At 54.9% G+C, this 27,888-nt stretch overlaps 10 protein-coding genes and 1 non-coding gene across 11 annotated transcripts; 4 read left to right on the top strand and 7 right to left on the bottom strand.

Annotated features, from left to right (window-relative positions):
- Window positions 1–508: 508 nt before the first annotated feature.
- On the bottom strand, window positions 509–6,203 carry BU26DRAFT_551319 (type II DNA topoisomerase). Its single transcript, XM_033832098.1, has 4 exons — window positions 5,638–6,203; window positions 2,607–5,585; window positions 2,296–2,559; window positions 509–2,245 (listed from the first exon to the last, which is right to left on the bottom strand). The coding sequence occupies exons 1-4, from the start codon at window positions 6,079–6,081 to the stop codon at window positions 764–766; spliced, it is 5,169 nt and encodes a 1,722-aa protein (XP_033682869.1). The 5' UTR covers window positions 6,082–6,203; the 3' UTR covers window positions 509–763.
- A 141-nt stretch (window positions 6,204–6,344) lies between these two features.
- On the top strand, window positions 6,345–7,894 carry BU26DRAFT_505651 (uncharacterized protein; the record flags this gene model as incomplete). Its single annotated transcript, XM_033826860.1, has 2 exons — window positions 6,345–6,499; window positions 6,556–7,894. 2 exons carry the CDS (start codon window positions 6,345–6,347, stop codon window positions 7,892–7,894), a joined length of 1,494 nt encoding a protein of 497 aa, XP_033682868.1.
- Window positions 7,895–7,909: 15 nt separating this feature from the next.
- Window positions 7,910–9,943, bottom strand: BU26DRAFT_531382 (cytochrome P450 monooxygenase; the record flags this gene model as incomplete). Its single annotated transcript, XM_033831023.1, has 9 exons — window positions 7,910–8,075; window positions 8,143–8,303; window positions 8,360–8,624; window positions 8,684–8,794; window positions 8,854–9,025; window positions 9,081–9,479; window positions 9,543–9,612; window positions 9,668–9,760; window positions 9,812–9,943. 9 exons carry the CDS (start codon window positions 9,941–9,943, stop codon window positions 7,910–7,912), a joined length of 1,569 nt encoding a protein of 522 aa, XP_033682867.1.
- A 2,756-nt stretch (window positions 9,944–12,699) lies between these two features.
- Window positions 12,700–14,713, bottom strand: BU26DRAFT_605436 (acetyl-CoA acetyltransferase). Its single transcript, XM_033835589.1, has 3 exons — window positions 14,438–14,713; window positions 13,576–14,386; window positions 12,700–13,518 (listed from the first exon to the last, which is right to left on the bottom strand). Exons 1-3 carry the CDS (start codon window positions 14,591–14,593, stop codon window positions 13,181–13,183), a joined length of 1,305 nt encoding a protein of 434 aa, XP_033682866.1. The 5' UTR covers window positions 14,594–14,713; the 3' UTR covers window positions 12,700–13,180.
- On the top strand, window positions 12,913–12,994 carry BU26DRAFT_t38. The gene has a single exon. It is a non-coding gene; the product is annotated as a tRNA-Ser (tRNA).
- A 1,240-nt stretch (window positions 14,714–15,953) lies between the features above and the next one.
- Window positions 15,954–16,424, top strand: BU26DRAFT_565291 (uncharacterized protein; the record flags this gene model as incomplete). Its single annotated transcript, XM_033833386.1, has 1 exon — window positions 15,954–16,424. One exon carries the CDS (start codon window positions 15,954–15,956, stop codon window positions 16,422–16,424), a length of 471 nt encoding a protein of 156 aa, XP_033682865.1.
- A 224-nt stretch (window positions 16,425–16,648) lies between these two features.
- BU26DRAFT_519664 (uncharacterized protein) lies at window positions 16,649–19,063 on the bottom strand. Its single transcript, XM_033829117.1, has 2 exons — window positions 18,394–19,063; window positions 16,649–18,330 (listed from the first exon to the last, which is right to left on the bottom strand). Exons 1-2 carry the CDS (start codon window positions 18,808–18,810, stop codon window positions 17,116–17,118), a joined length of 1,632 nt encoding a protein of 543 aa, XP_033682864.1. The 5' UTR covers window positions 18,811–19,063; the 3' UTR covers window positions 16,649–17,115.
- A 252-nt stretch (window positions 19,064–19,315) lies between these two features.
- BU26DRAFT_519663 (uncharacterized protein) lies at window positions 19,316–20,075 on the bottom strand. Its single transcript, XM_033829116.1, has one exon. It carries the CDS (start codon window positions 19,860–19,862, stop codon window positions 19,368–19,370), a length of 495 nt encoding a protein of 164 aa, XP_033682863.1. The 5' UTR covers window positions 19,863–20,075; the 3' UTR covers window positions 19,316–19,367.
- A 611-nt stretch (window positions 20,076–20,686) lies between these two features.
- BU26DRAFT_322018 (uncharacterized protein) lies at window positions 20,687–23,224 on the bottom strand. Its single transcript, XM_033822076.1, has one exon. It carries the CDS (start codon window positions 23,017–23,019, stop codon window positions 20,857–20,859), a length of 2,163 nt encoding a protein of 720 aa, XP_033682862.1. The 5' UTR covers window positions 23,020–23,224; the 3' UTR covers window positions 20,687–20,856.
- A 645-nt stretch (window positions 23,225–23,869) lies between these two features.
- Window positions 23,870–25,443, top strand: BU26DRAFT_457831 (NAD(P)-binding protein). Its single transcript, XM_033824958.1, has 3 exons — window positions 23,870–24,601; window positions 24,651–24,736; window positions 24,788–25,443. The coding sequence occupies exons 1-3, from the start codon at window positions 24,062–24,064 to the stop codon at window positions 25,299–25,301; spliced, it is 1,140 nt and encodes a 379-aa protein (XP_033682861.1). The 5' UTR covers window positions 23,870–24,061; the 3' UTR covers window positions 25,302–25,443.
- Window positions 25,444–25,844: 401 nt separating this feature from the next.
- Window positions 25,845–27,606, bottom strand: BU26DRAFT_605431 (uncharacterized protein). The gene is made up of 2 exons (XM_033835588.1): window positions 27,150–27,606; window positions 25,845–27,092 (listed from the first exon to the last, which is right to left on the bottom strand). The coding sequence occupies exons 1-2, from the start codon at window positions 27,506–27,508 to the stop codon at window positions 25,979–25,981; spliced, it is 1,473 nt and encodes a 490-aa protein (XP_033682860.1). The 5' UTR covers window positions 27,509–27,606; the 3' UTR covers window positions 25,845–25,978.
- Between the last annotated feature and the right edge of the window lie 282 nt (window positions 27,607–27,888).

Here is a 27,888-nt window from a genome sequence, read left to right as displayed (position 1 = left end):
CGATTTTGACAGCGGGAGCTATGCTATGTATGCGCTTCGCCTCTTCGTGCTCCGGCTTTCCTTCCCGCGCACGCCATCTCCGCACTCCAGTGCACTGTGGGGAGCTGCTAGCTAGCTCACTTGGTGTGTTCAGGACAGGACGTATTGCGCGTCGATCGCACGGGAGACTCTCAAAGTCTACATCACAGGCGGGCCGTGGATATGGTATGGCTAGCGGACTTGCGGGCTTTCAGTGCAACTCTATCCATCCGTTTGGCTTCCACTGTTTCCAGGAGACACTCGTCTCCCACTATGCGTTCGAACTATCCGCCTCTGTTTGGCCGTAGCATATGTAGCCAATGGCTGTATACGTAGCAGACAGAATGAAGACCGCACTGCTCTCATCACCCTTGCTGTCAGTTCCTTGCGGGGATAGTTTATCCCACCCAAAGGACGCGGGGACGCGTACGTAGCACATCCACATATCCAAGCATCTGAGGGAGAAGGCAGAGGAAACAAAGCGCCACTTCAATTTGGCGCCGCTCAATCGTGAGACTACCTAATATTACGGAGAACGATGTCCAAAACTCCATTCCGTACCCAGTGTCCCGTGGCCCAATAGGTGACTCCGTGAATGAAACAGCCAGAGGTGTCTGTGAGAAGGGGACTCGCAGTGATGCTCATCACCACCACATGATCCTTAAACGCCCCGGCACCGTGCCCTTGGGTATCTCCCCATATTCACCATGTCATAAACATCACCAGAGCAAGCCGACGGGAGAGTTTACTCGCTCTCATCCTCCTCAAAGCTCGGCTCAGACGCCTCATCGCTCTCCTCGTCATCGCTAACCACATACTTAGCCGGCCTAGCCGCAGCCCTCCGACCCGGTCGCGCAGCAGCGGGCTTGGGCGTCGGCTCGTCGTCATCCGAGAGGAGTTCGTTGGCCAGCTGGTCCGCATCCTCCATCTCGTCGTCCGACTCGATGGTGATAGGCTGCTTTGGCTTGGCTGCGGCCTTCGGAGCGGCCTTCGGTGCGGCGAGATCCTTGGCCTTGCCGAGGCGGGCGGCGTAAGCCTTTGCCGCTGGGCTGAGCTGTGTCGTCTTCTTTGCCACGACAGCGGCGGGTGCAGCCTTCGATTTCGGTGCCGGCTTGGCTTTAGGAGCAGCCTTTGCGACGGGCTTCGCAGCGGGCTTGGACTTCTTGATGCCGAAGCCGAAGTCATCGTCATCGTCGGAGCCCATGATCGTGTCGTTGACGTTGCGAGGAGCGGGTTTATGGGGAGAACCCTGAGGCATGAGGCCTTCGTAGTTGGTCACGTCGTCATCCAGGTCGATGGGGCTGCTCTTCTGAGCACCAGCGCGAGCCTTCGAAGTCGCCCCAGTGGCGCTATTCGGGCGGGCACCGCTTCCGCTACCAGGGCGAGCAGTCGAGAACAGAGGACGGTCGTTGCTGCTACCTCCGATCGTCTTCACCATGGTGCTAACATCGAGAAGATCGTCGCCCATGCTATCACTCTCGCTGTCATTGTCAACCACATAGTTCGTAGCCTTCTTGGCTGCGCCTCGAGCAGTGCGGGAAGTGGTGATAGTCTCTGCGGGCTTCTTCTCCGCTTCTTTAGCAACGGCAGCAAAGACGTCTGAATCAGACTCCGAGTCGACAGGGTCTGGTTTTGCTGCTGGCTTCTTGACGTTCTTGGCAGCAGGACGGCTTTTCTTCGTTGCAGCTGCAGGTGCTGACACGGGAGCAGGCTCATCAACGTCCATTGCACTATCGCTGTCAAGCGGTATCTCCTTTGGCGCCGCCTTCTTCAGATAGCCAAGCATACCCGCCTGCTTTGTTGCCGTCGAACCCAATGCAGCTCCGCCCTTGAGGGCAGCGGTCGCGCTCGGCTTCTTAGGCTCATCCTCCTTGTGGAGGTAGCTGAGCAGACCGCCGGTCTTGGGCTTGGCCTTCTTCTTAACAGGACCAAAGTCAGAGCCAGAATCGTCAGAGTCGTTGTCGTCCATCTTCCTCTTCTTCTTCTTGCCTTTGGAAGGAGCGATGCCTAGCTTGTGGGATGCACGACGACCGGTATTGGCAATCTTCTTGGCGCGCTTCGCTTCTTCATCGAGCTGGGTGTTCCACTCCTCGACAAAGGCATCAAGGTCCATCTTCCAGATATCCTTTGGCGAGAGCTTGAGAAGGGCGTCAATCTCCATCTCCTTGTCGCCGATCTGCCTCAGGAGCTTCTCGACACGCTCTGTAGTCAACGACCAGATAGCCATCTATATGCAATTAGCTCGATTCCTGAATCGTAATATGGCGATTCACTTACACCCAGGAGGTAGTCGAAGTCATTTGCGCCAACCGCACCCTCGCTCTCTTCGTTGTCATCTTCGAAAGCTTCCTCTAGCTCACCAGCTTTCTTGGCGTCCGAGACCTTCGGGAAGGGCTTGAAACCAAGCTTCTTCAATTCTTCGACGAGTACAGCCTTTTTCTTCTTTGCTACAACAAGTTTTCCGTCGATGATCATCTGAATGAAACGGGACTGGTTGGTCATCTTCTCGAGCTCCTTCTGCATCTCGTCTAGCTGGTGTGCCTGTATAATGTTAGAGGGAACTTTGCATATGATTGCATATAACTTACCTTGCGCTTCTCATAGTACCTCAGGCGGATGTGGTAGAACTCCTCCATGATGTCAAGCACTGAGGCGTACTTGTGGATGCGGCCCTGATGATCGAAAGCAACCAGGTTGGAAGTAGCCATGGTCTTGTAGAGCTTGAAAGCCTCTTCGAGGCCTTTCGCAAGTGCATTAGCCATGTGCTTGTCCTCCAACTTAATGATGAAGTGGACCTTGTCCGGTGTGTTGTAGTCGGTGTAATCTTTGATGAAGGAAGGAGTCTTCTCAGCCTTGATGATATCTTCGAGCTTGTCCTTGAAGTCCTGAGACCAATAGCGCACGGGCAATTCCGTGATCTCCACTTCATTGTCGCTGACCTGCCGTACGGTACCCGTGAACTTGAACCGGTCGTTGCCCATGTCTTCAGTTGTACCGGTGAACCCACGGAACCAAGGCGTCATCGACTTCATATCTTCCTTACACGCGCCTTCGGCCATGCGGATTCTAATGTTCTCGACAATATCAAGCGGGTTGTAGTTCGGAATTGAAGAGCTCCAACCCGTACCGATACCGTCTGCGCCGTTGACCAATACCATTGGTAGGATAGGGACGTACATTTCAGGCTCGATCTTTTTGGTGTCGGACTCGCCGTACTTGAGGAGGGCGTCGTCCTGAGGATGAAAAATCCTTCGCGCGAACGGCGACAGCCGGGTATAGATATACCTAGCGCTGGCCGCATCTGCACCACCCTGAAGACGGGATCCAAAGTTTCCACTAGGTTCCAAGCAGTTGATATTGTTGGAGCCCACGAAATTCTGGGCAAGACCGACAATGGTGCCTTGCATCGAGGCTTCACCATAGGCGTAGTCTGTAGTTCCGGACACGGAACCGGCGAGATCCACGACCTTGACGTCCTTCTTGAGGTTTCGACGGAAGCAAGTGTACATGACTTTGCGTTGACCAGGTTTGAAGCCGTCGACGACTGAAGGAATCGATCGAAGGTTATCGGCGATGCTGAAAAGAATCAATTCCTTGTTGACGAAGTCGTCGTAGGTAATCTCCTTCGTGGTGAGATCGAGATGGTTTCCGGGAATGAATTCCCGCAGCCACTCTTTGCGGGCATCGGCCTTCTTCTTCGAGAAGGCAAGTTCGATCAGCTGTTCCTCTTGTGCACGCATAGTGTGGAACGCCTTCATATGGGTGTCGAGATCCTTGAAGTAGATTTGGGCATCAGATGGGCTGCTGGTACCCAATCCCTTGTAGTACTTGTGATCCCAACCCTTCTCATTCTTGTGCTGCTCTTTCCATTCCTCCCATTCGGGCATGGAGAAGAAGCTGATCAGCTTCTTTGGCTGCTTAATATCGCCTTTCCAGACCTTGACGATGGGCGTGATGAACTCCATGAGGAAGTTGGGGATCTTCAGCAAGCTCGGGAACTGGCACTGAAGGAAGTTGATGAGCAGACCCTTGATATGGCTGCCATCGTGATCCTGGTCGGTCATGATCATGATGTGACCGTAGCGGAGACCCTTGGTGTCGGTATACTCCTTTTTGTGCTGCAGGCCAATGAACTTCTTGATATTCTGAATTTCCTGATTCTTGGAAATCTGGTCGATAGAGGCATCTCGCACATTCAGCAGCTTACCTCGGAGTGGGAAGACGCCGAAGTAATCCGGGTTCACTACAGCGCGTCCGGCCAAAGCGAGCAGGGCGGCTGAGTCACCCTCAGTCAGGATGAGAGTGCACAAGTGGCCATCCTTGGTACCAGCCTTGTTTGCGTCAGTGAGCTTGGAGTTGCTCATGCGGCTCCGCTTGTTGCCATCCGTCTTCTTCAGCAGCTGGTCTGCCTTCTGCTGAGCGAAATGCATAATGTTCTGGATGACCTCGGTCTTCTCGATCTGCTTGAGGAACTTGTCGCTCAAGACGGGTTTGCTGCCGAACTGGCTGGCCTTGGTCGTCAACTGCTCCTTGGTCTGCGAGGTGAACGCGGGGTTGACGATTTGGCAGTTGACGAAGAGGAAGATGTGGTTCTTGATCTGCGCAGGCTTGAGCTTGACGCCGCCCTTGTTTTTCTTGTTCACGATGGCTAGGAGCTTTTCAACAATCTGGTCGGCGATATAGTTGACGTGCGTACCGCCAGACGTGGTGGCGATCGAGTTCACGAACGACACCTGGTTGAAAGCGCCGTCAGAGACAGCAAATCCGATATCCCATCGTTCGTGCCGGTCGGTGATGATGACGTCCTTGTCGTCCTCGCTCTTGCCCTGCTCGCTGCGGATGGCTTTGGTGTACATCTCCATGTACTTGGCGAAGCTGTTGACCTTGACGCGGTCACCGTTGAGGTAGACCTTGACGCCCCTCAGCGTACCCGCCATGTCGTAGGTCCGACGCTTGACGAGCGCCTCGAAATCGTCGTCGATGCCTGTCATGCCGAACTTCTTAAAATCGGCCTTGTAGGTGACTTTGGTGTAGTCGTCCGTCTTGATGTCGGTGATCTTGGCCTTGCCCATCTTGCTCATGTTGTCGGTCCATGTCTGCTTATACTTCTTCTTGTGTTTCGAGTCGACCGTTTCGAGTGTGAACTCGGTACTGAAGACGTTGCAGAGCTTCGCACCGTAACCGTTGCGACCACCGGTGATCTTCTGCTGCTCGTCATTATAATTGGAGGAAGTGAGCAAGTGGCCGAAGATCATCTCCGGGACATAGATGCCATGTTCTTTGTGTATCTCGATTGGAATACCCTTGCCGTCGTTTCTCACCGAGATCTCGCCGGTATCGCGGTCCAATGTCACCCGAATCTCGCTCATGTTCTTGTCGTTTGCCTTGTTGTCTGCGGCGTTCACGAGGATTTCGTCGAAGATCTTGTAGAGTCCCGGGACATAGGACACCTCGCGGTACTCCATGGACTCGGTGGTCGAGTTGTAGACCCACATCTTGTCGCTCATGCGCTCGACGGAGCCAATGTAAGTATCGGGGCGCTTCATGATGTGTTCCAAATGGGTCAGCTGCCTGATTGTTAGCCATGTGCGCATCTTTAGCTGCTGTTTGGGGACGTACCATCTGGTATTTGCTGCTTGCGCCGCCAGCGGCCTTCGTCCCCTTTGACGCCGGAGCTTCCTCCATGCCGTCCATGCTGAAGCTCTCGTTCGCGATGTCTGCCAGGGGCTTGCCGCTGGTCTTCTTGGGGCCGGGCGCCTTCTTCTGCTTCGGAGGCGTGTCTGCGAGCAGCGACTCGTCATCGCCGAGCGGGTCGTTATCCATATCGACGTCCGAGTTCTCGTCCTCCGAGTCGTCTTTGCGTTTCTTCTTCTTCGGCGCCGCCTTTGCCTTCGGTTTCGGCGGCTGCGACGGGTCCTTTGGCGGGCGGCCTCGGGGCTTGCCGGCGGCTGCGGGCTTCTTGGGAGCTGCAGCCTTCGGTTTGGCAGCTTTGACGGGTTTAACGGGCGCGAAGTCAGAGCTCTCGCCCTCGTCGAAGACCGAATCCATGAGAGAGTCGTCCATGGCGACGCGCGGTCAATTGGCAAGTCCCGCAGGACAGAAAGAAGGGTAAGAGGGCGAGGGAGCCCAGTTCGCGCGGAGTTGACCTGGAAAAAACGAAAGGATGGCTTTGTTGTAGTGGGGCGACAGCTGAAGAGAGCGTGTTTTGAAGCGTCGCGGGCTTGTTTTGGCTCGCGTTTGTTGCCCAGGCGCCGGGGCGGCTCCGGATAAAGGCTAGCCTTACGCGGATGGCCGAAGCGCGATGATGGTGATTGGCCCGGTGAACGATGAACCCTGGCGCACTTCTAGTGTCGCTACACAAAGGGGACGATGCGACGGCTGGTGATGGCGAACGGGAGAAGAAGCAGGGGAGACAGCGTTTTTCTTACTGTTCGTCTCTCGTGAACCCGTTTGCGCGCACCCTCGTAGCCCACGCCGCGAGGTAGGCCTAAGTGCTGCCGAACTCGGTTAGCGCGCGCTAGTCTGCATTCGGTGTAGTCTCTTCCTTCCTCAGATTTGTCATCTCATCTTCATCTTTGGACGGCTGGTCCCTCCCGCGCCACAAATTCTACCTGCCATCGATATCCCTCCAACCATCTCACTCAAGATGGCTGCAGAGCCAATCTCAAAGCGCAGGTCGTGCAGCGAGTGCGCAAAGGCAAAGCGGAAGTGCGGGATGGAACTGCCCAGATGCAAGAGATGCGCAAAGAAGAATATCGTCTGCGCCTATCCCAACAGCAGATCCAGTATGGCAAACACGACGTTTCCTGAGTTGGAGTTCCAATGGCTGGACGACCTCATGCGGGATCCGGATATGATGCCATGGTCCGGCTCGCTCCAGCCTCAGCTCGACGCCTCATCACAAGGCACTCTCTCTAGACGCTCCGACTCTGATATTCTATCCTTTCCACGAGAAGAGCCAGACTACTTACTGGGCACGCCGGTTCCGACAAAATCAACTCTCGCCCGAGCGGAGACAGAAGCGGCGCTCCACCGCTTCAAGACGTGGCCAGAAAAGTGGGTCAAGCAAGGCAAAGCGCCCTTCATCCATCCTAGCTTGTACGCCTCCAGTATGCCAAAGGTTCTCCAAGACGCATATGCAGCGTGCGCTATATACTCGACTAAGACGGACCTCAACGAATTCGTTGCGTTCACCGTTATTGAAGCAAAAGCCAATGGGCTACTACACGCCGCAGATCAGGCGTCTTGGACTCCTTTGGATCTGTTGGCAGCGGTCCAAGCCCTTCTCATATTCCAATTTATACGATTGTTCGATGGTGATATCCGACAACGTGCGCTTGCGGAGAAGGCTGAGCCTGTATTGGAAGCTTGGAGCCAGCAGCTCAAGGCTCGGACGACCAAAGAGCGAGAATATACGACTGAGACTTCACCGTCATGGCGGTCGTGGATTTTCAGTGAGTCCGTGCGACGGACCGTTACAATGAGCGTCTTCCTGGCCGGCATCTACTCGTTGGTCAAGCAAGGCTTTTGTACTCTTGGGGATCAGGTTACTGCAAACTCGTTCACCGCCCAGCGTCAGCTGTGGGAGGCTTCGGGCCCGGTTGAATGGGAACAAGCGAAACTGAGCTATAACCCTCACTGGATTTCGAAAATGCAGTTCGATCAGTTTCTACAAGAAGGGAATGGGAACGAGCTGGATGATTTTGGATTAATCCTTCTGATTACATACAAAGGGCAAGATGTGGCAGACCGCTGGATGGCAACGACACAGGCCGAGCGAGATGTAGTCATGGACCGGAATTTCCATCAGAGCCTGCTGGACATGATCCAAGACCGAGAGTATGGCCAGGTGTCTTCTCTAGAACCGCTCTTATAAGTGCGGTACTTTCGCTTAGGTTTGCATCCCGCGTCGCCGAAATCGGACATACAACTCCGGCTTCCACCATAGAAAGTGCATCCGGCAGGATTGTTCCCAGTCAAGGTCTTGGTCCACGAGCTCCATGTCATACACATAGACCATCTTCGCAAGTTGGACGGACATCTGCGCATAGGCGAAGCTGCTAGAAGTCAGCTACATAAATATTCGGGTCTTTGATCTCGCTAGAAAGGGGAGCAATAACTCACAGCCTCCCGAGGCAAGCACGCGGTCCCAGCAAGAACGGCTGACTAGCCTCCTTGGTGTCCTTGCACTCCGGATCGACCCAACGCTCCGGCTTGAAAGCGTATGGCTTGTTCCAATAACGCTCGTCGTGGTTGGTAGTCCACGGGGAGACGTAGAACTCAGTCTGGATTGCTACTCAGCCATAGAACCGTGCATCACTCCGGGCCACCATTAACTGACCCCTTTGGGAACGTAGTGTCTCTCAACCATCACCCCAGGTGACTCGCGGGGGACGCCCTGAGCAGCCACAGGAAAGATGCGCATCACCTCCTTGAGCACCCCCATCAGGTAAGGCAACTGCGTGGCTGATGCGTAGTCAATATCGCTAAAGTTCTTATAGGCCGTGCGGATCTCCTTTTTCAGTGTCTCGTGCACACTCGGGTTCTTGAGCAGGTAGTAGGTGGTTGTGGTCATGACGGTGCCGGTGGTCTCGCCTCCGGCCATTCTGCTCAAGAGTCAATCGTACGTCACCTACGAGGTCTGAAGGAGAGTGTATGCTCTTACGCCAAGTTTGACGAGGTGGCCGCCATTTCCTCCTCGGACATTTCGCCTTTTCGGACCTTTTCAACGACTGCGTTCAGGAAGTCTCGTTGCTCGGTTGTGTTTCGGAGTCGACTGCCGTGGGCAGCGATATGTCAGCCACAACTATGATAACCTAATGGAGAAGCACTCACGCGGCAGTCTTATCCTTGGCATATCGTACCATTTTATCCCGGATACCGACTGTCCACTTGGAAGGAATACATCGAGCAATCGTGAGACATAGAGGGATGCGTCGCAGGTTATCCATGAGCGTAATGACCAACATGTGTCCAAGCATTAGGTCGAGCCAGTCATGCGAGGCTCCTACGGTTTTTAGTCAGCTTCTGGACTTTGCTCATTGGGATACCAGCAAGCTTACCTCTCCGGACGCATCCAAAGGACTCGCCGAAGGACATCTCTCCAACCAGATCGAACCCCAGATAAATGAACCACTTGGTCATGTCAATGCCCTGCTCAGTATCGCCTAGCTGCCCTAGCTTCTGTACCCACTCATCGACTTGCCTCCGGATTACTGCCTCCTGTTGCGCCAATCCTTTAGCTGAAAATGCTGCGGCGAATAGCTCTCGCTTCTGCGCCGCCAGACGTGGATCCCTCTCGACACCCACGGAGGCGACTTCGAAGCCCGCACCGAACATGTCGTATAGCTCGTTCTTGGGGATTTTGGCGACGCCTCCTTGGGAGCGAGGACCGTAGATGGCTCGCCAGGCACCGGCGCTAGCAAATGAGAGTTCGTTGGGGCTTACGCGGAAGACGTCACCTAGACATGGCCGTCAGCCTGGTTTACCTTCGCGGTTTTGTTCTGAACGTCCATAGTTCTCACCATATCGTTTGTGGCATTTGTCAATGACGAGATGGAAGCGGCCGCCCATGGAATGGTAGAAGCGCCATAGCTAAAGAGGTTGAGTTCATCGCGCACTAAAACACGAGATGCTTCGGGGGTCTCACCAAGGATGCTCTTGCCCAGAAAGAACCAGGATACTTTCGAAGCGGGTGGAAGTACAAGTTGTAGAGCAACTGGCCGATCACGTATGCTATGAACTGCGTTGGATCAGAACCGATTTACTTGCAAGACCATTGTCGTGTACTTACCAGCGTTGACACCAGGCGCAACGTCAACCCTGGAGCTACCTGCCACCTGTCGAAGATCCAGCAAGGCCATCCATGCCATACATCCTGCTCATACGTCGCATTTGGATATCGTATGTTTGCTGCTGCGTTCATTTCGTGCGAAGTATCGTTACGCTGCTGGCGCCACTAAAGGCGGTCGTGGATCGATCTCCCTTATGGAGGGATGTGTGGGTTGAGGAAGTTCAATTGTCTCAAAACCACAGCCTGATCTTAATTAATCAACAATTGAGTGGCTATTGAGATAGCATTAGAAGGTGCGATTGCCATCTACGTTAGGAAAGCGAGATGATAATTAGGAATCCACGACCCAGCATTTTCTTACAAGGCGTACTAGGCATCTGGCACCCAAGCGCAATAGACCCAAGCATACCTATGCATTTGCCCGATCGATGCAACCGAGTCATACGGTGCCAAACATCGACATGCAAACATCAGTGGCGAGGAATAATGCTTTGCGTAAACGGTGAGGATGCAAGCGGCACAGCTCCGTCCTGGAGGGCGGCACGCCCTCGCCATTTGCCGAATCCAGACCACACACCGGGGACTGCGCAAGCCACTTATGGGAGCTACCAGACCGATCGGAGGCCCTGATCTGACATTGGAGGGCTGAACGAGAACAAAGAGTCGGCACACCGAGGACGCCGTGTGGCGCTGCGCATGACCTTGACCTTCGCTGAAATAGAGTTCGTCCCGACCTGCGAGAGAGCAAGGCCATACATCACATTTTTCGCGAGCGAAACTGCAATTCGCAAACATGTCTGTGGAATTGGTGGAATCGCGTTCCTTTGGTTTTCCGCAAGCAGGCCGTCTCGCGAGCGGTGTCTGTCAGCAAAAGGCAAACGAAAATACAGACGAGGCACAGTCCGAGCCCAGCGCTGGGTCGGGAGGACCACATACCGGGGATTGAGTGGTGTGGATTCAGATAACAGAACCAGACCCTTGGGACTTCAGACGGAAGTCAGACGGCACACGTGTGCCTTCCGGACTCGGTGTCTTCATTACATTGAACTATGACGCCACTGGAATTCAGCAAATAGTTGAGGGAATTCTCCCCGTCTTCACACGGGGTTGCGATGATCACGGAGAAGAAGATGGGTTCGTTGAAAATTCCCACCAGGAAAGCTGGCATGCAGTGTACCCGAATATTGGAAGGGATCCACGCATGCTTCCCGTATTCCTCGCCTTCCCTGTACATTACGGGACGTCGCTTGCTTTGAAAAGAAACCAACGGCTGCAGACCACTCGTTGGCAACGTAGATGCCATACATTTCTCCCAAGTCCACGGAATGCAAGGGATGCCAATTATCGTATTTCTGAGAGCGTTCCCTGTACCATTGGTCAATTTATACCAAAGCTATTTGAGTGACGAGGTGATGATACTTTTGCTATCACCGTCATGCAGTTACCATATTTTGAGCCGCTGCTCGGAGAGTGTCTTTGATAATGCCAGCCTGATATAGGCGTAGATATAAGCACATCGTTCCCATATCTACGCATGTTCTCCGGCGCGCTAACGAAAGCCGTCTAGTGCAGGCGCTAATGGACTCAGTCAACATTTGTCACCTATTTTATCTCATGCTTTGGCTCGGGGGATTCCTTCTCCGGCACATTGATCGAAACATGCAACGCCTAAAATCAGAATGGTAAGACTTCATGTGTTTTGCTTGGAGACTGCGCTCTCCAAAAGTCGAGAAAGGCACGTTCGATGTGTTTCTTACTAGCAGAAGCGGTCTAAAAGTGTCAAGGATCTTCCCCCATGCGTCCCAGGTGGTCCGGAATGTCCTATAGAAGAAGACATAGGGACGAGTGGGTTTGGAATTATACAGATTCATGTCTTGATGTCCGCGTCGTCGACTTCCAAAACTTTGAAAGGAACGGAATTCGTTGTCAGGGCGCTCCTCTCAGTGTGGCAGCTCTCCAAAAAGGCATAGGAGTCCCGAAATCCAACGAAGCGAGCGCTCATGGTGGACTTCTCCAACCGGTGCGATCTTGAGCCGAAACTGGGGGCAAGTGTGGGCGAGCAGTCCCCGCGGGTATAAATTTCTCTCCGTCCTCCATTCCACCCGTATCACGGCCACAGCTCGAAAAGTTCCGATGGAAGAGTTCGATGGAGTGAGTCTCCTAAAAAGCGAATAGCTTAGAATGATGTGCGGCACTCCCGGCGTTGCGCGACCAAAATTCCCGATTTGCTTAAGTCCATAGCGCGGCCGTGCGCTGCGAAGCAAAAGCGCAAAGCGACAACCCCATGGACTTAACCTCGATGAAGAACTCCTCAGAAGGAAGTCATGTTCGGCTGATCTGGCCGTATTTGGGTATACATCTGAAAACAAGAGCGACGCTCTGTCATACTGTCCTCGTCCTGCGAAGCAATCAAAACAACAAGCTATCTCCTTCAAAGTCCCAGACCTATGCTCAAATGAGGAGATGGAAAGCCTCAGGAGCCATGAATTGTGAATCCAGCTCCCATCCCAGATAGTGGAGTGTGGCTGTTCCGTCAGTGTATAAAAGCCTCCTTTCCTGCTTCCTTCCTACCACCCTACAATCGTTGCGATTTGCTGTCCAAAATGGTCGAAACCTGGATGTATGGGCGGGGTTGTTCGACAAATTCCTTCCGGGGCGCATTCATGGACTGTGGTCTATCTTGCCATTGACTAAAACAGAAGGTAGTCGACCTGTATGTCTGCTGCTGGTCTTGATCCAAAACCGGTCTACCAGGAGTTCATGTCAGCATTCACAGGAGAGGGTCAAAAGTTTACATGCGGATGATGGGAAGTAGGACGATGGCAAGCACCGTATCTCAATGATGCTGATCCGAGTGCTCCTTCATCGGGGGTTTAACAAATAGAGTTGGACAGCCTAGTAAAAGCTCAATCTACTTCCTTCCCCGCTTCGTCACGTCACAGTAACACATCTCATGCACCTGGCCGCCCCAACACTGTACGCACCCGCCAGACCTCCCCACCTCACTTATCCCCCTGCACCTTTCCCGCCCTCTCCCCGCAACTGATGACTGAACATATAGGGTAAACTATCGGCAAAGAATGATATCTCATCTATCAGGAGGCGTGGTGGCGGAGTTGGTTATCGCGCAAGACTTGAAATCTTGTTCCTTCGGGAGCGCCAGTTCGAATCTGGTCCACGTCGATATATATTTTTGCTTCCCTGGGGTCTTTGGCGGCGCTGTTGGTGATGTAATGCTTGTGACGATGGTACAGGAAGGCAGGTCGAGGAGGGAACTTCAAGCTCTTGCATGGCTTATGTAACAGTACAATTCCCCTAACTATTCAAACATCTTTTCAGATTAGGGATGCTTACCATCATAGATTACCATCATAGATCGCTAGGCGAGATTCTCTGCACAATCATGCCTGTCGCCGCGCCTCCACCATTGCAAATAGCAGCAGCGCCGTACTGCCCGACTTCTAGCTGATGTAGTAGTGTCACCAATATCCTACTGCCAGAGCTACCAAGCGCGTGTCCTAGCGCAATGGCGCCGCCTCTTGGGTTAACGTTCTCGGTGCCTAGACCGAGGATCTTGGCATTGGCCTTGATGACGGCGGCAAAGGCTTCGTTGAATTCCCAGACGGCGATGTCGGATTTTGAGAGACCGGATTGCTTGAAGAGCTTTTCGACAACGGCGGAGGGTGCGATGGGGAAGTCGATGGGGTCTGGGATGCGTTAGTTCTACGGTCTCAGGGGGCGGTAATGGAATGGGGTTCGCGTACCTTGAGCAGCATCAGCGTACGTGATGATCTTTGCAAGGACCCGACTGTCCTTGCCGTACTGCTGTGCAATCTCCTTGCTCCCCAGCACTAGTGCCGATGCGCCGTCGCTGAAGGATGAGCTGTTGGCGGCGGTCACTGTGCCATCCGGGCCTTTAACAAATGCTGGCTTCAGTGTCGGCACCTTCTCCAGTTTGAGCTTATTGTAACCCTCATCCTCGGAGACTATGACCTCGCCCTTCTTTGACTTGACTGTAACGGGTGCAACCTCATCCTTGAAAAGCCCTGCTTTCCACGCCTCCTGTGCGCGCTTGTATGTCAGGATAGCAAAATCGTCCTGTTCTTGTCGCGAGATCTCGTACTTCTTGGCTGTGTTCTCTGCGCAGTTGCCCATGTGGATCTGGTTGTATACATCCCACAGTCCATCACCAATCAGGCCGTCCTGCAGCTGCTGGTGTCCGAAGGGTGGTTGCTGGCTTGCTCGGTTGAGGTAGTATGGCACCCGCGTCATGTTCTCGAAGCCTCCTGCGACTTGTGCTTCGGCCTTGCCAAGCTCGATATCCTGAGCAGCGATGCTCACCGCCTTGAGACCTGAGGCGCACACCTTGTTGATGGTGGTAGCTTCGATGGTGGTAGGCAGACCGGCGAATATGGCAGCCTGTCGGGCTGGCGCTTGACCCACACCTGCACTGAGCACGTTTCCCATGTACACGGCATCTATCGAGGAGATTGGCACTTTAGACTTCTCGAGGGCGGACTTGATGGCCGTGGCGCCGAGCTGGGTCGCGGGCACGGTCGTGAACGCGCCATTGAACTATGGTTTTCAGCACAGCTCCAAAGGAATCCTACAACAAGCTCAGCTTACCATTCCGGAAGGCGTCCGACTCCCACTAATAATATAGGCATCCCGGATCTCCCTCCTCTGCGGGCTCGATGTGCTAAACTGTCTTTGTATGCTAGCGAGGCGCTGTTGCGGGCGGGACGCCATTCTGAAGGATGTGCGAGCAGCGGCGGTCGACATTGTTTAGGCGGAGAGGGGTGATCGGCGAGAGAAAGAGAAATAGAGAAGTGGAGGCTCTTGCGAGTAGAAGTGCGGCTTTCACATGGCGAAAATGGCGCTGCAGCTTACTGGACGTTTGACGTCGATGTCGGAATGCGGAGACGGCTTGAGCCGAGGCAGGAGATAGTTCGGCCCGTGGCGGCTTAAGGGAAGAATCCCTGCTGCAGATCCGCATCACGTGTATGTATTAGTCATCTGGACCCATTTGCGGTTTCCTTCCCTCGACTCTTCAATCCTTCCAAGGTTCTAATGTCCACGGGTGTCTCCCACTTCATCATGGGACCATAGCCACAAGCTAGCACTGCCTCGTTTGAACAACATCTGCTTGATTGATCACGCCCTCGCATCGCTCACTAGCTAATCCCGAACACAGCCCTCGTACCTCACCCTCACGTTTCGTCAATTTCTTCACAACCGGCAGAATGGGACACGTCCAGACCGCCTTTACTGGTGTCACCTTGAGTCTCGCAGGTGCTTCAGGTGCCTTGCTCTGGCCAGCAAACAATAGGATATGAACCTTCCAGCTCCCCATGCGTCGTAATCGGATCATATAGACGGCTACCACAAGGAACACGATGTTGACAGTTGACAGGTTGGTCGCAGCCAGACGGGCAACACCCGTCAATACTCCCACCTACCCGGCCCCCAAATGTTTCTTTCCACAGCAGTATTGACAACTCAACAGTTTTCACTCGCCGAACTTCTCTGTCTCCTGACGTCTCCGCCTTGTCCTCTCTATCAACATCACCTTCTCTACAGTCAAAGTACCACGTTTCCCACATTTTCATTGGCCCGATCGCGTCTTTCAAGCAGCCCAAATGGCCGGAGGCAACTCGACGGTACCTGCAGTAGCCCCTGGTGCCACGGCAGGTGCACTGTACTACTCCGGAAAAATTAACATATCCACCTTGCCTTGGACGCATATCTGGACTGTAGCCCAGAAAACGCTTCCCTCACGTTGCTGGTGCCGGGGTACCCGCATCGTGCTGCCGTACTGCGGTCGCTTGTGAGAGTTCGAAGCAAATCCTTGCTTCCAATGGTGTTGCTGCCTCAGGTGTACAAGGCACTTTCAATATTTTGTCTATTTGCAATCTTGAGGGCAATCTAGTGGAGGAGTAGCCGTGATGGCATGATTTTAGCGCCGCGCAATCCAAGGTAAGGTCAAAGTAGGGTATAAAGAGGAGGACGATATCGAGAGACTCCACTCCGCCAGCTCGCAGCCCACCTCATCAAGCCTCCATAATCATTAGCAAACCCCAGCTTCTCCCTCTTCACTGTCGTTTTCGTCAAGAAACTTCCCATCAACACCACCACCGCCACAATGCGCCTCACCACCCTCACCACCGCCCTCGCCCTCTGCGCCAGCAGCACCCTCGCCGCCCCAACAGGCAGTACCTTCGCCATCGTCAAAAACCACTGCTCCTTCCCCATCTGGATAACCTCCGTCTCCAACAGCGCCAAGCCCGTCGTCAAAGTCCCCGCCTCGGGCAACTGGGTCGAGCCCGAATACTTCGACGGCACGGGCACCTCCATCCAGATCGTGACCTCCGACGGCGGCTTCTACTCCGACGCGCCTATCCTCAACTTCGGCTACACGTATAACGAGAACAGCGTCTACTACGACTTGAACTCCATCAAGGGCTTCTCCTTCTCCGGCCAGAAGATCACGCTGGGTGGTGGAAGCAATGGCGATGTGCCCGTGATTACGTGGGATGGAGCGCCGCCGGGCCACCAGGATACGAGGGCCTACTTTGCGCAGACGGATTTGGTGCTTGACTTGTGCGCCGCTTAGGGATCCGTATGTCCGCATCTCGGAGGAGAAAAGATTGGTGGGCGGTGGGCAGTGGGCCGGACTGATGGACTGGGATGGGAAAAGGCGAAAGGGGGACGGAGCGCACTAGTTGAGAATACAAGGTCCGGGAGGAGCGCAATAGCCGGTGCAAAGTGTTGTAGTTGATAATTATTTGTTTCTAACTCACGCTCGCTTCACGCAAAAGTAATACACGATGTTCATTCATGTCTTTTTGGGACTATTGCTTCCCCCTTGTTTATCCCGAGGTGCTTCGCGTCAGAGCGTGACCACATGCACGTAAACAACCGTTTCACCGCTTCTACGACGATTGCGGTGTCTTCCCACCTCAATGGCTAGATGCTTTCTTGCACGGGGAAGTATGACAACCAATGTGAATTGGGCTTCGCAAACCTTAAAGCCCATCTAGGTAGATGGAATATATGTAAAGCCGAGGACTCAAATACTGTGACCCGAGACCATGACCGAGCGGGGCGTACAGAGCCAGATATCTAACGCCAGGTACGAATGCAAGTGGGAAAGGAACAAAAATTCGAACCCCGGAAGATGCCAAACCGGATGACTAAGCCCAGCCGAGAAGCGCTATGCAATGCCTTTATCCCTGCCCAACGCCAACGTGGGTATATAACAGTATGACGGAAGAGATCGAGAATAGAGGAGAAGGCGACCGGTATCACCCACCCCTTCTTCCGCCCCTCCTCCCACTCCCACTGGCCGTCCTCACCATGCCAACACCTCCAACACTCAACCCACTCTCTGCGAACCTGCCCATTGGCGTGTTCGCTCCGCCGGTATCGCTATACCCACCCATACTACTCTGCGCGCTCATCGGAACACCGCCCATCTGGCCCGCACCCACCCCACCGACCTCGAGGTGTGGCACCACAGCCCGCACCAGAGTGGTGGTCTCATTGACGGGCTCGCGGTAGTCCGGGGGCTGCACCTGATATTCTCGCGCGCGCATCGGATTCACGGCAGCTTGCAGTAGTTTCTCGTTGAGCTCGTCGTCCGGTCGGGCGTCGCGAAGCATGAGCTTGAGGTCTTGCTCGACGTCTTGTGTGGAGAGGGCAGGCGGCGTCGGTGCAGAAGCGTTGTTCTTCTGGAAGATCTTTGCATCGAGGACGAAGGGTGGGTTGTAGATAAAGGGTATTTGGCCGCTCGCGAGGTTGAGGGCTGAGCGGGTCGCGCCACGGGTGGCGTGTGGGTTCGAGGAGACCTGGCGGGTCATTTCTAGCGCACCTGGTACGTCATCAGAGTCGTCTGCATCGCCAGCGTCACCGTTCTCGGAGGCATGGTCGCCGTTTGTGTGAGCTGTGCCGTTGGTGGTAGGCTCTTGGCTGGGATCGTTGTTCTTCATCTTGGCGAAGAAGTGCGATGCCGCGGTCGTGGCCTGGTTCATGGCCATGTTGAGCTCCTTCTCGGTGAAGAGACGCTCTAGCGAGTAGGCTGAGGCTTCAAACTGCGCGTGGATTGTCCGTGCTTTGGCCTCTCGGAAGGGCGAGCCCACGCCGAGCTCCAGGTTGCGGCCAGACGGGCCAGGCGAGTCGTTGTCATTGTCCTCGAAGAGCTTCCGCTTCCGCTTGTTCTCTGCCATGTCATCCGCATCGCCAAACTTGTGTCCCGTTCTGCGGGTCTTGCGCGGCGCTTGCGGTCCGCCCGGGCTAGCGGGATGGCCGATGCCGAACTGGTTAGGGTGGAGCAGCATCGCATTGCTGTCGGAGAGGTCCAATTGCTCCTTCTCACGCTTCAGCCTGGCCGTCCGCGTCTGTATGCTCGCCATGAGTCGCTCGCGGATCGTGGCGGCGAGCAGCTTGTGCTCCTCCTCGGCGATCTGGACTTTGTAGAAGTGCGAATTCTCAATTTCGTTCTTCGTGTTCTCGTTCTTGTTCTACAATGAAGTTTAAGGTCAGCTTTTGATTGGCACACGGGCCGAGAGCGGGGGCCTCCTTACCCAGAGCATGGTGAGGTTGTAGTCGCGCTCCTCCATGGCATCATTGACGGCGTCGACGAAGCGCGCATAGTGTTTTCCACACTGTGCGATGTAGTCGGTCCCCGCGCTGGGTGCGGAAGGCACGTTGCTGCCCATAATCTGCGTGATGAGCTCGGAGGCCTCCTCTCCGCCGTCCTCGAGCGGCTTGTTGGCATACGGATCGGCTTTGAGGATGAGGTTGATGTCAGCCTGCAGCGCAGCAAGCTGAGCTCTGTAGTGGCCGTCCCTGTTGTCGGAGAAGGACGCCATCATGTCGGAGAGCTTTTCGGCCAGCATGTTGCGCCGCTTGTCGCGCTTCGAGACCTGCGGCTGCGGGGAGGTCGCAGAATGGCCAAGCGGGAAGTTGTCCGCCGGCGATGGGCTTCGATTTCGCGCCATAGCGAGGCTGCGAGGCAGTGGAACGTCTCTGTGAGGTTTGTTCAGTGGGGGACAGCTCAAACGGTGTCAGGCGTGCGTCCAGCCGCTGGGAGCTGGGCCAAAGTGCAGGGAAATGCGAATAATGGAAGGGTGAGGTAGAACTTGGGGAATGCTTGACGGCAGGGCGCCCTTTGTTCAGCGATGGATCGCTAGAGCGCAGGCGACATGCGGACGGAGTGTGAAGGGTGTACAGTGAAGGGTTTGGCTGTGTGGGTGGTGGATTGGATTTGGGGACCACAATCGGGCGGATGATCATGGCAAACGAATCGGGCATAGCGCCAGCATCTAATCGCCGACCCCCGATCTTGCGCCGATGTCTTGGCAGGTACCTCTCCCTCACACGTGCGGGCGTCATCACGCACGCCAAAGGACCGAAAATCATCCAATAGAACATGTTATTCATTCGTAGCTGCTCAAGTCGAGGTCGGATTGGATGATACACCAAAGGCAGTCTCAAACAACCTCTCCATCAGCAACTCCTCTTCTCGCGCCTTGCGTCCTACTCCCATCCTTCTCGATCATCCTTCGAAAGCTCTGGCAACCATTCCGTCCGTCTGGGCCTCCGCCTCCCGTAAGTTTTGACAAAGATACATCTCCAACCACTGGAATGCCGGGCAGAACAAGGTCCCGCTCTGCCCCACGCCAGCTGGCCAAAGAATATTCGGACAGCCCTGTCCCATGACCGACACACTGTGTCCACCGAACGGCGCTCCGTTGAGATTGACCATCGAATACCACAGATCCGCGCCTGGTTTGTTGTAGTTAAAATGCAGGGTCGGCGAGCCGTCGTACAGGCCGTTGGGGTTGGCGCTGAGGACAATGTCCTTGCCTCCGGTCACAGGGTCGGGAACGAGGTACGCTTGCGTGTATTGGTTCGGCTGGACGGGGCCGAGGCTCGCGATGTCGCCGCCATTATGCCAGGCGTAGACCGTGTAGTCGCAGTAGTTGCGGATGGTGAGCTCCTGGGCGCGGAGGAGGGGCGCGAGAAGCGCAAAGAGAATGACGAAGAGCATCGTAGAATGCGAGGTAAGCCGAGCAGAGCTGTATGGTTTGGAGGGCGCTTCGAAGAGGTGTCTCAGCCGCCGATGGTGGACTCGGAGATCTGCCCGTCCAGCTCCTTATATGCTTCCCTCGGGCGTCCAGTCACCGAATCACGACTTCTATCTGCAAGTCATTCCTCCATGGATTACCTATTGCTGCCATGCATCGAAGCAATGGCCCTCTGTCGGGGCCGTAAGTCTCTCCTCACCGGTGTGAAGACCTCGGGCAGCTGCATCTCAACGTCGCTCAAGCTCTGATTTCAGTTCCTCCAATAATGCTGAGGGACAGCAAACCACAAGCCGTCATCAATTGCCTACTACTCTAGCCCGTCAGATGATCGTAAGCTAGTGCATTGGCAGCCAATCCGAGGACGGCGTGCTGATCCGAAGAAGGCGGAGTTGGTGAAACGGGGGACCATTTTTGGTTCGGTTGGACCGCAGTATCGACATGTACCCCGCAGCCATGTTGTGGCTGCCAGGCGACAGGGTGGTACTGGGATGGCGATGGCGGTCAGTTGCGACGGCGTGATCTGATAGTCTTTGAATCCTATCAGCATGTACATTGCTAAAGTCTCAGGTGCGGAACTCACACAGCTTCAATAGTATGCTTGATCCGACGTTGCTCATGGCGGAGCAGTGAGATGCACGAGCAATCTTTCGATATGATGCAAGCGGTCCATGGTGGACGCTAGCGGTTTTACGGCCGAGGCGGACAAGGTGGGTTGGAGTTGAGGTCGAACAAGAGATGAGGTGGATCCCGTGAAGAGGCCACAATGAGCCAAACAAACACCAGCTCAGTAGATTAGGCCATGTGAAGATGAGGAAGCTAGGAAAGCACTGGTAACTCCAATTCAAGCAGAGGGAAACAAGACTACCAATAAAATCATCCCCCGCCCATCAGCTCAGCAACAAGGAAACAATGAAGCCTAACCCGTCCCCGCAATTCTCTCAGCTAAGCTTCCAGCTCTCAGCACACGTCGTCGTCAGTGGTATAATCGATCTTAAGGCCAAACCTATCCTTGGCTGACTGCTCCCAGACGTCCTCTACCCTCTCACAATCCTTGCCATTGGCATCCAAAAAGTTGCACACAGGTTTGATGCAAACCTTGGGTCTTCCACGCTTATCGAGGATGGTAGCCTTGGCGGCGCGAGCCTTGAAATCGCGGCAGACGTCGTCATCGGTGGTCCAGTCCATGTCAACGCCCTCTTCGCGGAACAGCTCCTCAAAGAGGTCTTCGGCATCGCTGCAGTCCATGGGGATGATTGGATCACAGAAGGCCTTGATGCAGTCCTTCGGCTTCTGAGCCCTGGCAACGCTGGTGTGGTTGCCGGCCCACTGGGCCCACTCGCCGCAGGCCTCGTTATCGCTGGTCCAGTCGTAGTGCTTGCCGACGTCTTTGGAAACCTTCTCGAGGGCCTTTTTGACCTTCCTGCACTTTGCTCCGTGAATGACGGGCTGGCAGTACGGCAAGACGCACTTCTTGGTCTTCTTCTTGGGAATAAGCTTGTGGTAGTAGTCCCTTGATCTTTTGATGGCATCCGACTCGCATTCGCTCTCCCCGTCAGTAAAGTAACTATCCGGAAAGATGGCGTTCAGCAAGCTTTCAGTGTCGTCCATATTTCCCCAGTACTTGCCCAGTTCCCTGTGTGCTTCCAGGGAACAGACGTTGCGAACATCGCGCTTGGCTGCACTGGTGTCGTTGGATCTTCGTTTGACCCATTCGCCACAGGCATCGTCATCAGTGGTCCAGTCGTCGTAGTGGCCAAGGTCCTTGGAAACCTTCTCAAGTACATCTTCAACGTCGCTGCATTTCGCGTCCGGAAACACGGGTCGGCAGTAGGGCATGACGCAGCGCTGGGTCCTCCTCCCGGGAACAAGCTTGTGATAGTACTTCTTGGTGTCCTTGATGGCCTTCTTCGTACAGTCTTGGGTCTCAAGCGAGAAGGGAATTTCCTCGAAGATATCCTCCAGCATGTCCCTGGTATTATCGAGGCTGCCCCAGTATTTGCCGAGCTCCGTGTGAGTCTCGAAGATGCAGACCTCGCGGAGATCGCGGCGCTTCGAAAAGGCGGTGCTATAGTCCGTATGCTCATCCTCGCCCCGGATCACAGCCTTATCGACGCCTGGGAACACCTTTTTCATCTCTTTGCGAATTTCCTGGCAGTCGTTCCCGGGAAACATCCGCTTGGTCTTGTCGCCGCAGCCGTCAGCGTAGAAAAGCCTCGCGTTGTGCTCTGCCGTGGCTTCGTCGCACATGGCGCCGGGAAAGCTCTTGCGAAGGAGATCGCAAAGAGGAGCCTTGTTATTCGTATCAGTTGGCTCGGCATATGGAATACCGACTGCCTTCTCGCTCGGCGGGATGAGGTTGGGATTGGGACATTTGTCGCAGGTAGGGCCTTCAGCAGTCTTGGTTGCGGCGTGCTTGGCGGCTTCCTGGCGAAGGACATCCTTAAGCGGAACCGTGGCAGGAAGTCCATCATGAGAGTTATTGGTACTTCCACCCTGGGGCTGTGACTTGCGCTTCGGCTGGCGCGGTCCAATGACGCGAGCGCGGCACAGTTGTGGCCGAGGGGAGTCCTCAGCGTGGCGCTCCTTCAACTTTTCGGTGCATTTGGCGAGGACTTCCAAAGACGTGGAGTCATGAAGCGGAGTCGTGCGCTCAGTGCCGCAGAGAACCAGCTCGATGTCGTCGGTATCGCTGCACTGGCGGGTCGGAACGTCGGGCCCTTTGTACGGGCCGTGACAGGTGTGAAGCGTGACATTCTCGCCGAAGGCATGGCCACGAACAGTCGAGAGATTGATCCAGATCTTCTTGGGGTCGACAGGGTCGATACTGTACTGGAAGTCGATCTCGCTCTTGTCATTGTTGATGCCGTTGTCTTCGGGGGACACCTTGATGGCAATTCCGGGATTCACCGACGTGCCATAGCGCCAGGGCTCCTCGTATCGCCTGCCAGATGGGATGGGTATGTTCTCGGGGTAATCGGGCTTGACGGGGACGGACCAGATGTAGACGTCGTCCTTGCACTGGTTGGTGACGATGGCCTTGGCATGTGTGAGGACCACGAGAGCGCTGAGCGTGAGGACCTGGCCGACCATGTTGCCGGCGGGTGACCTAAGGTGGAGCATGGGCTGAGATAAAGGGATGAAGATGAAGGGGTATGGATGAGACAAGAAGGATTGACCGCCAGAAGAATGTTGCTGGTTGATGAGTGGGGTGAAGAAGAAATGGAGAGTCGGGACGAAAGAAAAGCTTTTAAGGAGAGCTGAGGGCCGCTGTTGCTCCGCGACGATGCGAGGCAGTATCGCGGGCGCATCTTTCCGGGTGGGCGTTGAATATTGTTGTTAGGGGAAGGTGAGGCAAGCGGAAGGGAAGCGCGAAGCCGCCACACTCACCTATCTGGGAGGCATGCCGGGTGCGAGCACGTGTATCTAGGGGCGAACCTTCTACTATTAGCCCTTATTTTCGGGTTGTGGAATCCGCCTCGCCCGGTATCTTTCTCCGAGGTGGCGTTGTGAGACCGGTCGCGGGTGCGGCTCTAGCCCTCAGTCGTCGCACGCTGCTTCCATACTCGGCTAATAAAGGCGCTGCTTCCATCCAGCGTGGCACTCGCTTCTCTCAGTATTGAGCGGATACAGGCGGAGAGCAACGATATAGATGTATGGCAGGCATGACCCGAATGCAAGCAAAAGACGTTAGCGGTGTGTGTTTTTCTTTTGGGCTGCGCTAGGCTTTCGAAAAGTCCGCACAGCTCGACCGGCTGTTCGAGTAAGCAGCGTTCCATAATGAGATGGGCAGTTTCTCGGAAGTTGCTTGGCCATAAGCTTTTGGTGTTGAAGTGGTGGATGAAGTAGATCTGCGAGATTAGTCATCGGGATCTGGAGCACACTAAGCCGAATGCGGAAAAGACTAAGCCTCATATGGAGCAGCCCCATTACAACTCCGAAAAGTGCCTGAGGATGAAACGCACTGCACCTCAGGACCGAACGGCTCGCGAGCTTCAAAATAAAGCCACCATGTCTCCTTCTCCTACTCGTTTGCTCTTACACTCTCTACTTCCTCCTCTCCGGCTCCTGAATAGCTTTCTCGCCGTTAAACCCTGATCGAATCGCATAATTGGCGCCCGACCTATCAAGGCTCAAATACGCGCCCGCCCCGCCGACCGCCTCGATGCTTCCCACCAACTCCTGCAGCTCGCCCACCATGAGCAGCCCAGAGCTGAAGAAAGTCACCGTCAGCCTGCCCAAGAGACTCGACCGCTCCAGCGAACGATGGCACCACTACCTCACCATCGACCTGATCTGGTACGTGCTCGGGTACACGCTGTTCCATCCCTGGACGTCTTGGATCCTCGTCTTGTGCCTGCGCGCGCAGTACACGAAATATCATGCGCCGGAGATGAAGATTGCGATGGCCTGGGCAATGCTCATGAGCGCCATTGGCATCTTCCACATATTCAGCGAGAGGCTCGCGTTTGGGAGCCCGCGGGAGGTTGATCTGAGCGATGAGGTTATTGTTATAACCGGTGGTGTGGACGGCTTGGGCGGCTTGCTAGCCGAGACGTACGGCATGAGAAACGCCAACGTCGCGGTGTTGGACACGAAGAGGGTGGATGATGAAGAGGCCGAGGAGAAAGGCGTGCTCTACTACCAATGCGACGTGAGCGACGCGAAGCAGGTAGAAGCCGTTGCGGCAGAGATTGTGGAAGATGTGAGTCTAATGAGTTGCAGAGAGGAAGCTAGATGTTAATGCGGTGCAGCTCGGTCCGCCAACGATCCTGATCAACAATGCCGGCATTGCCCACACCAAGTCAATCCTCGACACGACGGCCGAAGAAGTTGAACAGTATGTTTCCCTCTTCTGGTGTCCCTTCCCTACTCTAATATCTCTTTGAAGGACGTTCCGCACGAACACCCTCTCCCATTTCACCACCCTCCGCATTTTCCTCCCCTATATGCTGCGCGAAGGTCGCGGCACCATCGTGACCGTCTCCTCCGTCCTCGGCCACCTCGGTGCCGCGAACCTCTCCGCCTATTCCGCCTCGAAAGCTGCCCTCTTAGCTCTACACCACTCGCTCCGCGCCGAGCTCGCCCAGAACCCCGCCGCGCAGGAGATCAAGACTATACTCGTGACACCAGGCCAGATGAGCACAAAGATGTTTGTGGGCGTTACGACACCGAGCAATTTCCTTGCTCCGGTTATTTCGCCAGCTGAGATTGCGAAGAGCCTTATAAGAATGATCGAGAAGGGCGACAGCGGGGAGCTCGCGGTCCCGTTGTATGCGCAGTACATTCAGATCCTTGGTGCATTGCCTGTGGGCATGCAAGCAATCATCCGGAGGTGGAGTGGCGTGGATACCGCGATAGCAAAGGCCGGCTTGGTCAAGAAGGACACGAGCGAGAAGCAGTAAGCGGAAGATACCCCACTATATCAGGAGGAAGAAGAGCGGCATGGGGAGCATTTTTGATATTAGGAGCCCTGCATAGAAGGCTCATTGCATTGTGCTATATGTACTACTACTGCATTTGCGATTGAATCAAGCGCGTTCATCCAAAAAGTTGCTTGAATCGTGTCTGATGCCCCCTATTTGCCGACAGCGTTTGGGGAACCCGCTTTAAGGTCCCTTTGACCCTTTGCGCTTTTCCATATTTCTGGATCCAAGCTGACTAATCATTCAGGAGCTCTTTCCTCGTTGCAACATGCCCTGCCCTAGAGCCCGCGAATATTCACCAGCGTCAGTTACACATCTTTGTCTACTGCCATTCTATCTGAAGCTTCTCCGGCCTGGAAGCCCGCGTGCCAACCAGTCTACGGACACGAGCGCGAGACCTAGCATGATGGAGACAATTTGACCATCTCGACCTTCCGCACACGCCTCGCGCATGCATCTATCTCATGCCTAACTTTTAGATTATAACACGGCAAAGATTGAAGAGAAAGCTATGGGATGCTTAGTAAATGCATTCTAGCGCCTAAAGCACGATACTGTCAGTGCCAAAAGTGAGGGTGAGATCCGCGCCGCTTTCCCACGGAGCTAGGCCATACTGCTTTACAAACAACAGCCCCACATCCACTCAACCTTCGCACCTACCACCGCTGCCCCGATTGCAACTCAGGCGGACTATGATACAACTCATGTGCACCCCCCGGGCTCACCGGCCTCGGATACTGATACATGACCGGCTGCGGCTGCGGCGCCTGCATCGGCGTCGCCGACATCTCGTACCCGGGCGCCGGCGTGCCCATCCCGCTATGCGTCGCAGGCATCAAATCGCTATACCTCGCGTCACTGTGCGGCGACGATGGCGGCGGCGGACTCGGAACCACGCCGCCCGTTGCGAAGTATCCGGATTTGGGGGGCTGGTACTGGCCCATTGGCGGCGGGGACTGGGCTGCGGATGTTGCGGCGGCGACGGCGTCGTTGATCATCTGAGCGGTTTCCGCTTTGCGCTTCTTGCGGCGGCGGCGCAGGAAGAAGGCGAGGATCAGGCAGATTATGAGGGAGCCGCCAGCGGTGCCGACGCCGATGCCCGCTTGGGCGCCTTTGCTGAGGCCGGAGCCGGTATTTGTGGATTGTTGCGTGTTTGGGTTGTTCTCCTGGCCGCCGCTGCTGCCGCCGCCGCCGCCAGAGTCTGTACTGGTGGAGGGAGGTGGTGCGGTCCGGCCTGGGGTTGGGGTCCAGGTAGACGTTGTGGTGGAAGTCACGGTTGTTTTGGCGGACAGTGCATAAGTAGAAGTGCTGGTGTATATAGACGTCGTCGTCGAGGTCTCCGTATAGTATGAGGTGCTGGTGACCCAGACAACGCGAGTCTCGATATCTGTTGATGTGGAGGTTAGAGTATTTGTATCTGTGCGGATTTGCCGTTTGCGCAGGCCTCGAAGATAGAGTTTCGGCGCTGGAGTTATTTGAGGAGCAAGAGGATGTTGCTGCTTCTTCTTTTCGGCATGAGCATTGGAAGGTGGCGTTGCGGTAGGGATGCAGGGCGCAAGCGACGGGACTGCCCTACGCCGTCTCGAATCCGCATTAGCAGTGACTGTTACAGTCTGCCACTCCGTGGAAGTGTCCACATCTGATCTTGTGACAACGACGAGGTCCGTGGAAACAATCGTGCTCCATTCAGTCGTCTCGGCCACGTTCGAGACATCGGTCGAGTAGGCAGTCGTGTATTCAGTAGTGGTGTCCCAAAGTGTGACCCACGTTCTAAACCCTTATTAGTCTGCGTAGAACAGGCAGCTCTTGGGCGGATATTCAACTTACACGCTCCATATACAGGCACCATCGGACACATACGTTGATGCACAAAAATTGTCATTCGGGCAACACCACGCCACAGTCGAATCAACCGTATCAAAACAGCAGATCGAGTCGTCATTGCAGTAATAGTCGTTGAGAAGCTGACATTGACGCTTGAAGAGATGGCCTAGATCTCGCCGAAGGAATCCTTTTTGGCGTCCAACTCCCGATTCGGGCGGCAGGGGTCCGCCCCGCTGGAAGCGTAGTTCCGGGCCAAAGTTCGGAAGTGTCTCGTTCAGTAGGCCTTCGGTACGACTGGAATCCACCAGCTCGGCGACAATCGTTCGAATGAGGAAAGCAAGTAGATACCACCAGCGCAGCATTTGGACGACGAATTCAGACAAAGAAGGCAGACATTCCAGCCTTCTCCGTGGGCCGGCAAGCCTTTTTGACCTTCAGCCTTCCTGCAGCCGTCTGCCATTTCTCGAGCGCACCTGCAATGCCAATGCACGTAGCGTGCCGTGGAGCATCGTAGCTCTGTCAGTCTGGCCACGCGAGTGAATCCTTCGAGTGTAAAACCGCCGGATTTGGTTACTGTCCTGTGAGACGCGAATGTTATTGGATGCTGATAAGCGTAAGATACATTAGCGTGCAGCTTAATGGCGTCGATCCGCACGAAAAGCAACAGTCCATGGGGGCCGCAAAGTGCGGAGTCGCAGCCCTTAGGTTGTATCGCAGAACGCATCTGCGGGCTGGAACTATT

Source organism: Trematosphaeria pertusa, assembly GCF_010094035.1.
Source record: "Trematosphaeria pertusa strain CBS 122368 unplaced genomic scaffold BU26scaffold_8, whole genome shotgun sequence".
NCBI classification, from domain to species: Eukaryota; Fungi; Ascomycota; class Dothideomycetes; order Pleosporales; family Trematosphaeriaceae; genus Trematosphaeria; species Trematosphaeria pertusa.
The sequence above is the reverse complement of the archived record's forward strand: the minus strand, read 5'-3'. Positions and strand labels throughout refer to the sequence as shown.

Bases quoted from the DNA above. Each gene is read 5' to 3' on its own strand.
- BU26DRAFT_551319 (XM_033832098.1), bottom strand. From the start codon at position 6,081: ATGGACGACTCTCTCATGGATTCGGTCTTCGACGAGGGCGAGAGCTCT. The intron at 2,560-2,606 runs GTAAGTTATATG...AACATTATACAG, and splicing joins GGTACTATGAGAAGCGCAAG to GCACACCAGCTAGACGAGAT. The intron at 2,246-2,295 runs GTAAGTGAATCG...AATTGCATATAG, and splicing joins ACTTCGACTACCTCCTGGGT to ATGGCTATCTGGTCGTTGAC.
- BU26DRAFT_322018 (XM_033822076.1), bottom strand. From the start codon at position 23,019: ATGCTCCACCTTAGGTCACCCGCCGGCAACATGGTCGGCCAGGTCCTC.
- BU26DRAFT_605436 (XM_033835589.1), bottom strand. From the start codon at position 14,593: ATGTCGACCGCCGCTGCTCGCACATCCTTCAGAATGGCGTCCCGCCCG. The intron at 14,387-14,437 runs GTAAGCTGAGCT...TGAAAACCATAG, and splicing joins GTCGGACGCCTTCCGGAATG to TTCAATGGCGCGTTCACGAC. The intron at 13,519-13,575 runs GTACGCGAACCC...AACGCATCCCAG, and splicing joins GTACGCTGATGCTGCTCAAG to ACCCCATCGACTTCCCCATC.
- BU26DRAFT_605431 (XM_033835588.1), bottom strand. From the start codon at position 27,508: ATGCTGCGCTGGTGGTATCTACTTGCTTTCCTCATTCGAACGATTGTC. The intron at 27,093-27,149 runs GTAAGTTGAATA...ATAAGGGTTTAG, and splicing joins GGTGCCTGTATATGGAGCGT to AACGTGGGTCACACTTTGGG.
- BU26DRAFT_519663 (XM_033829116.1), bottom strand. From the start codon at position 19,862: ATGCTCTTCGTCATTCTCTTTGCGCTTCTCGCGCCCCTCCTCCGCGCC.
- BU26DRAFT_519664 (XM_033829117.1), bottom strand. From the start codon at position 18,810: ATGGCGCGAAATCGAAGCCCATCGCCGGCGGACAACTTCCCGCTTGGC. The intron at 18,331-18,393 runs GTAAGGAGGCCC...ACTTCATTGTAG, and splicing joins ACAACCTCACCATGCTCTGG to AACAAGAACGAGAACACGAA.
- BU26DRAFT_457831 (XM_033824958.1), top strand. From the start codon at position 24,062: ATGCTTCCCACCAACTCCTGCAGCTCGCCCACCATGAGCAGCCCAGAG. The intron at 24,602-24,650 runs GTGAGTCTAATG...AATGCGGTGCAG, and splicing joins CGGCAGAGATTGTGGAAGAT to CTCGGTCCGCCAACGATCCT. The intron at 24,737-24,787 runs GTATGTTTCCCT...ATCTCTTTGAAG, and splicing joins ACGGCCGAAGAAGTTGAACA to GACGTTCCGCACGAACACCC.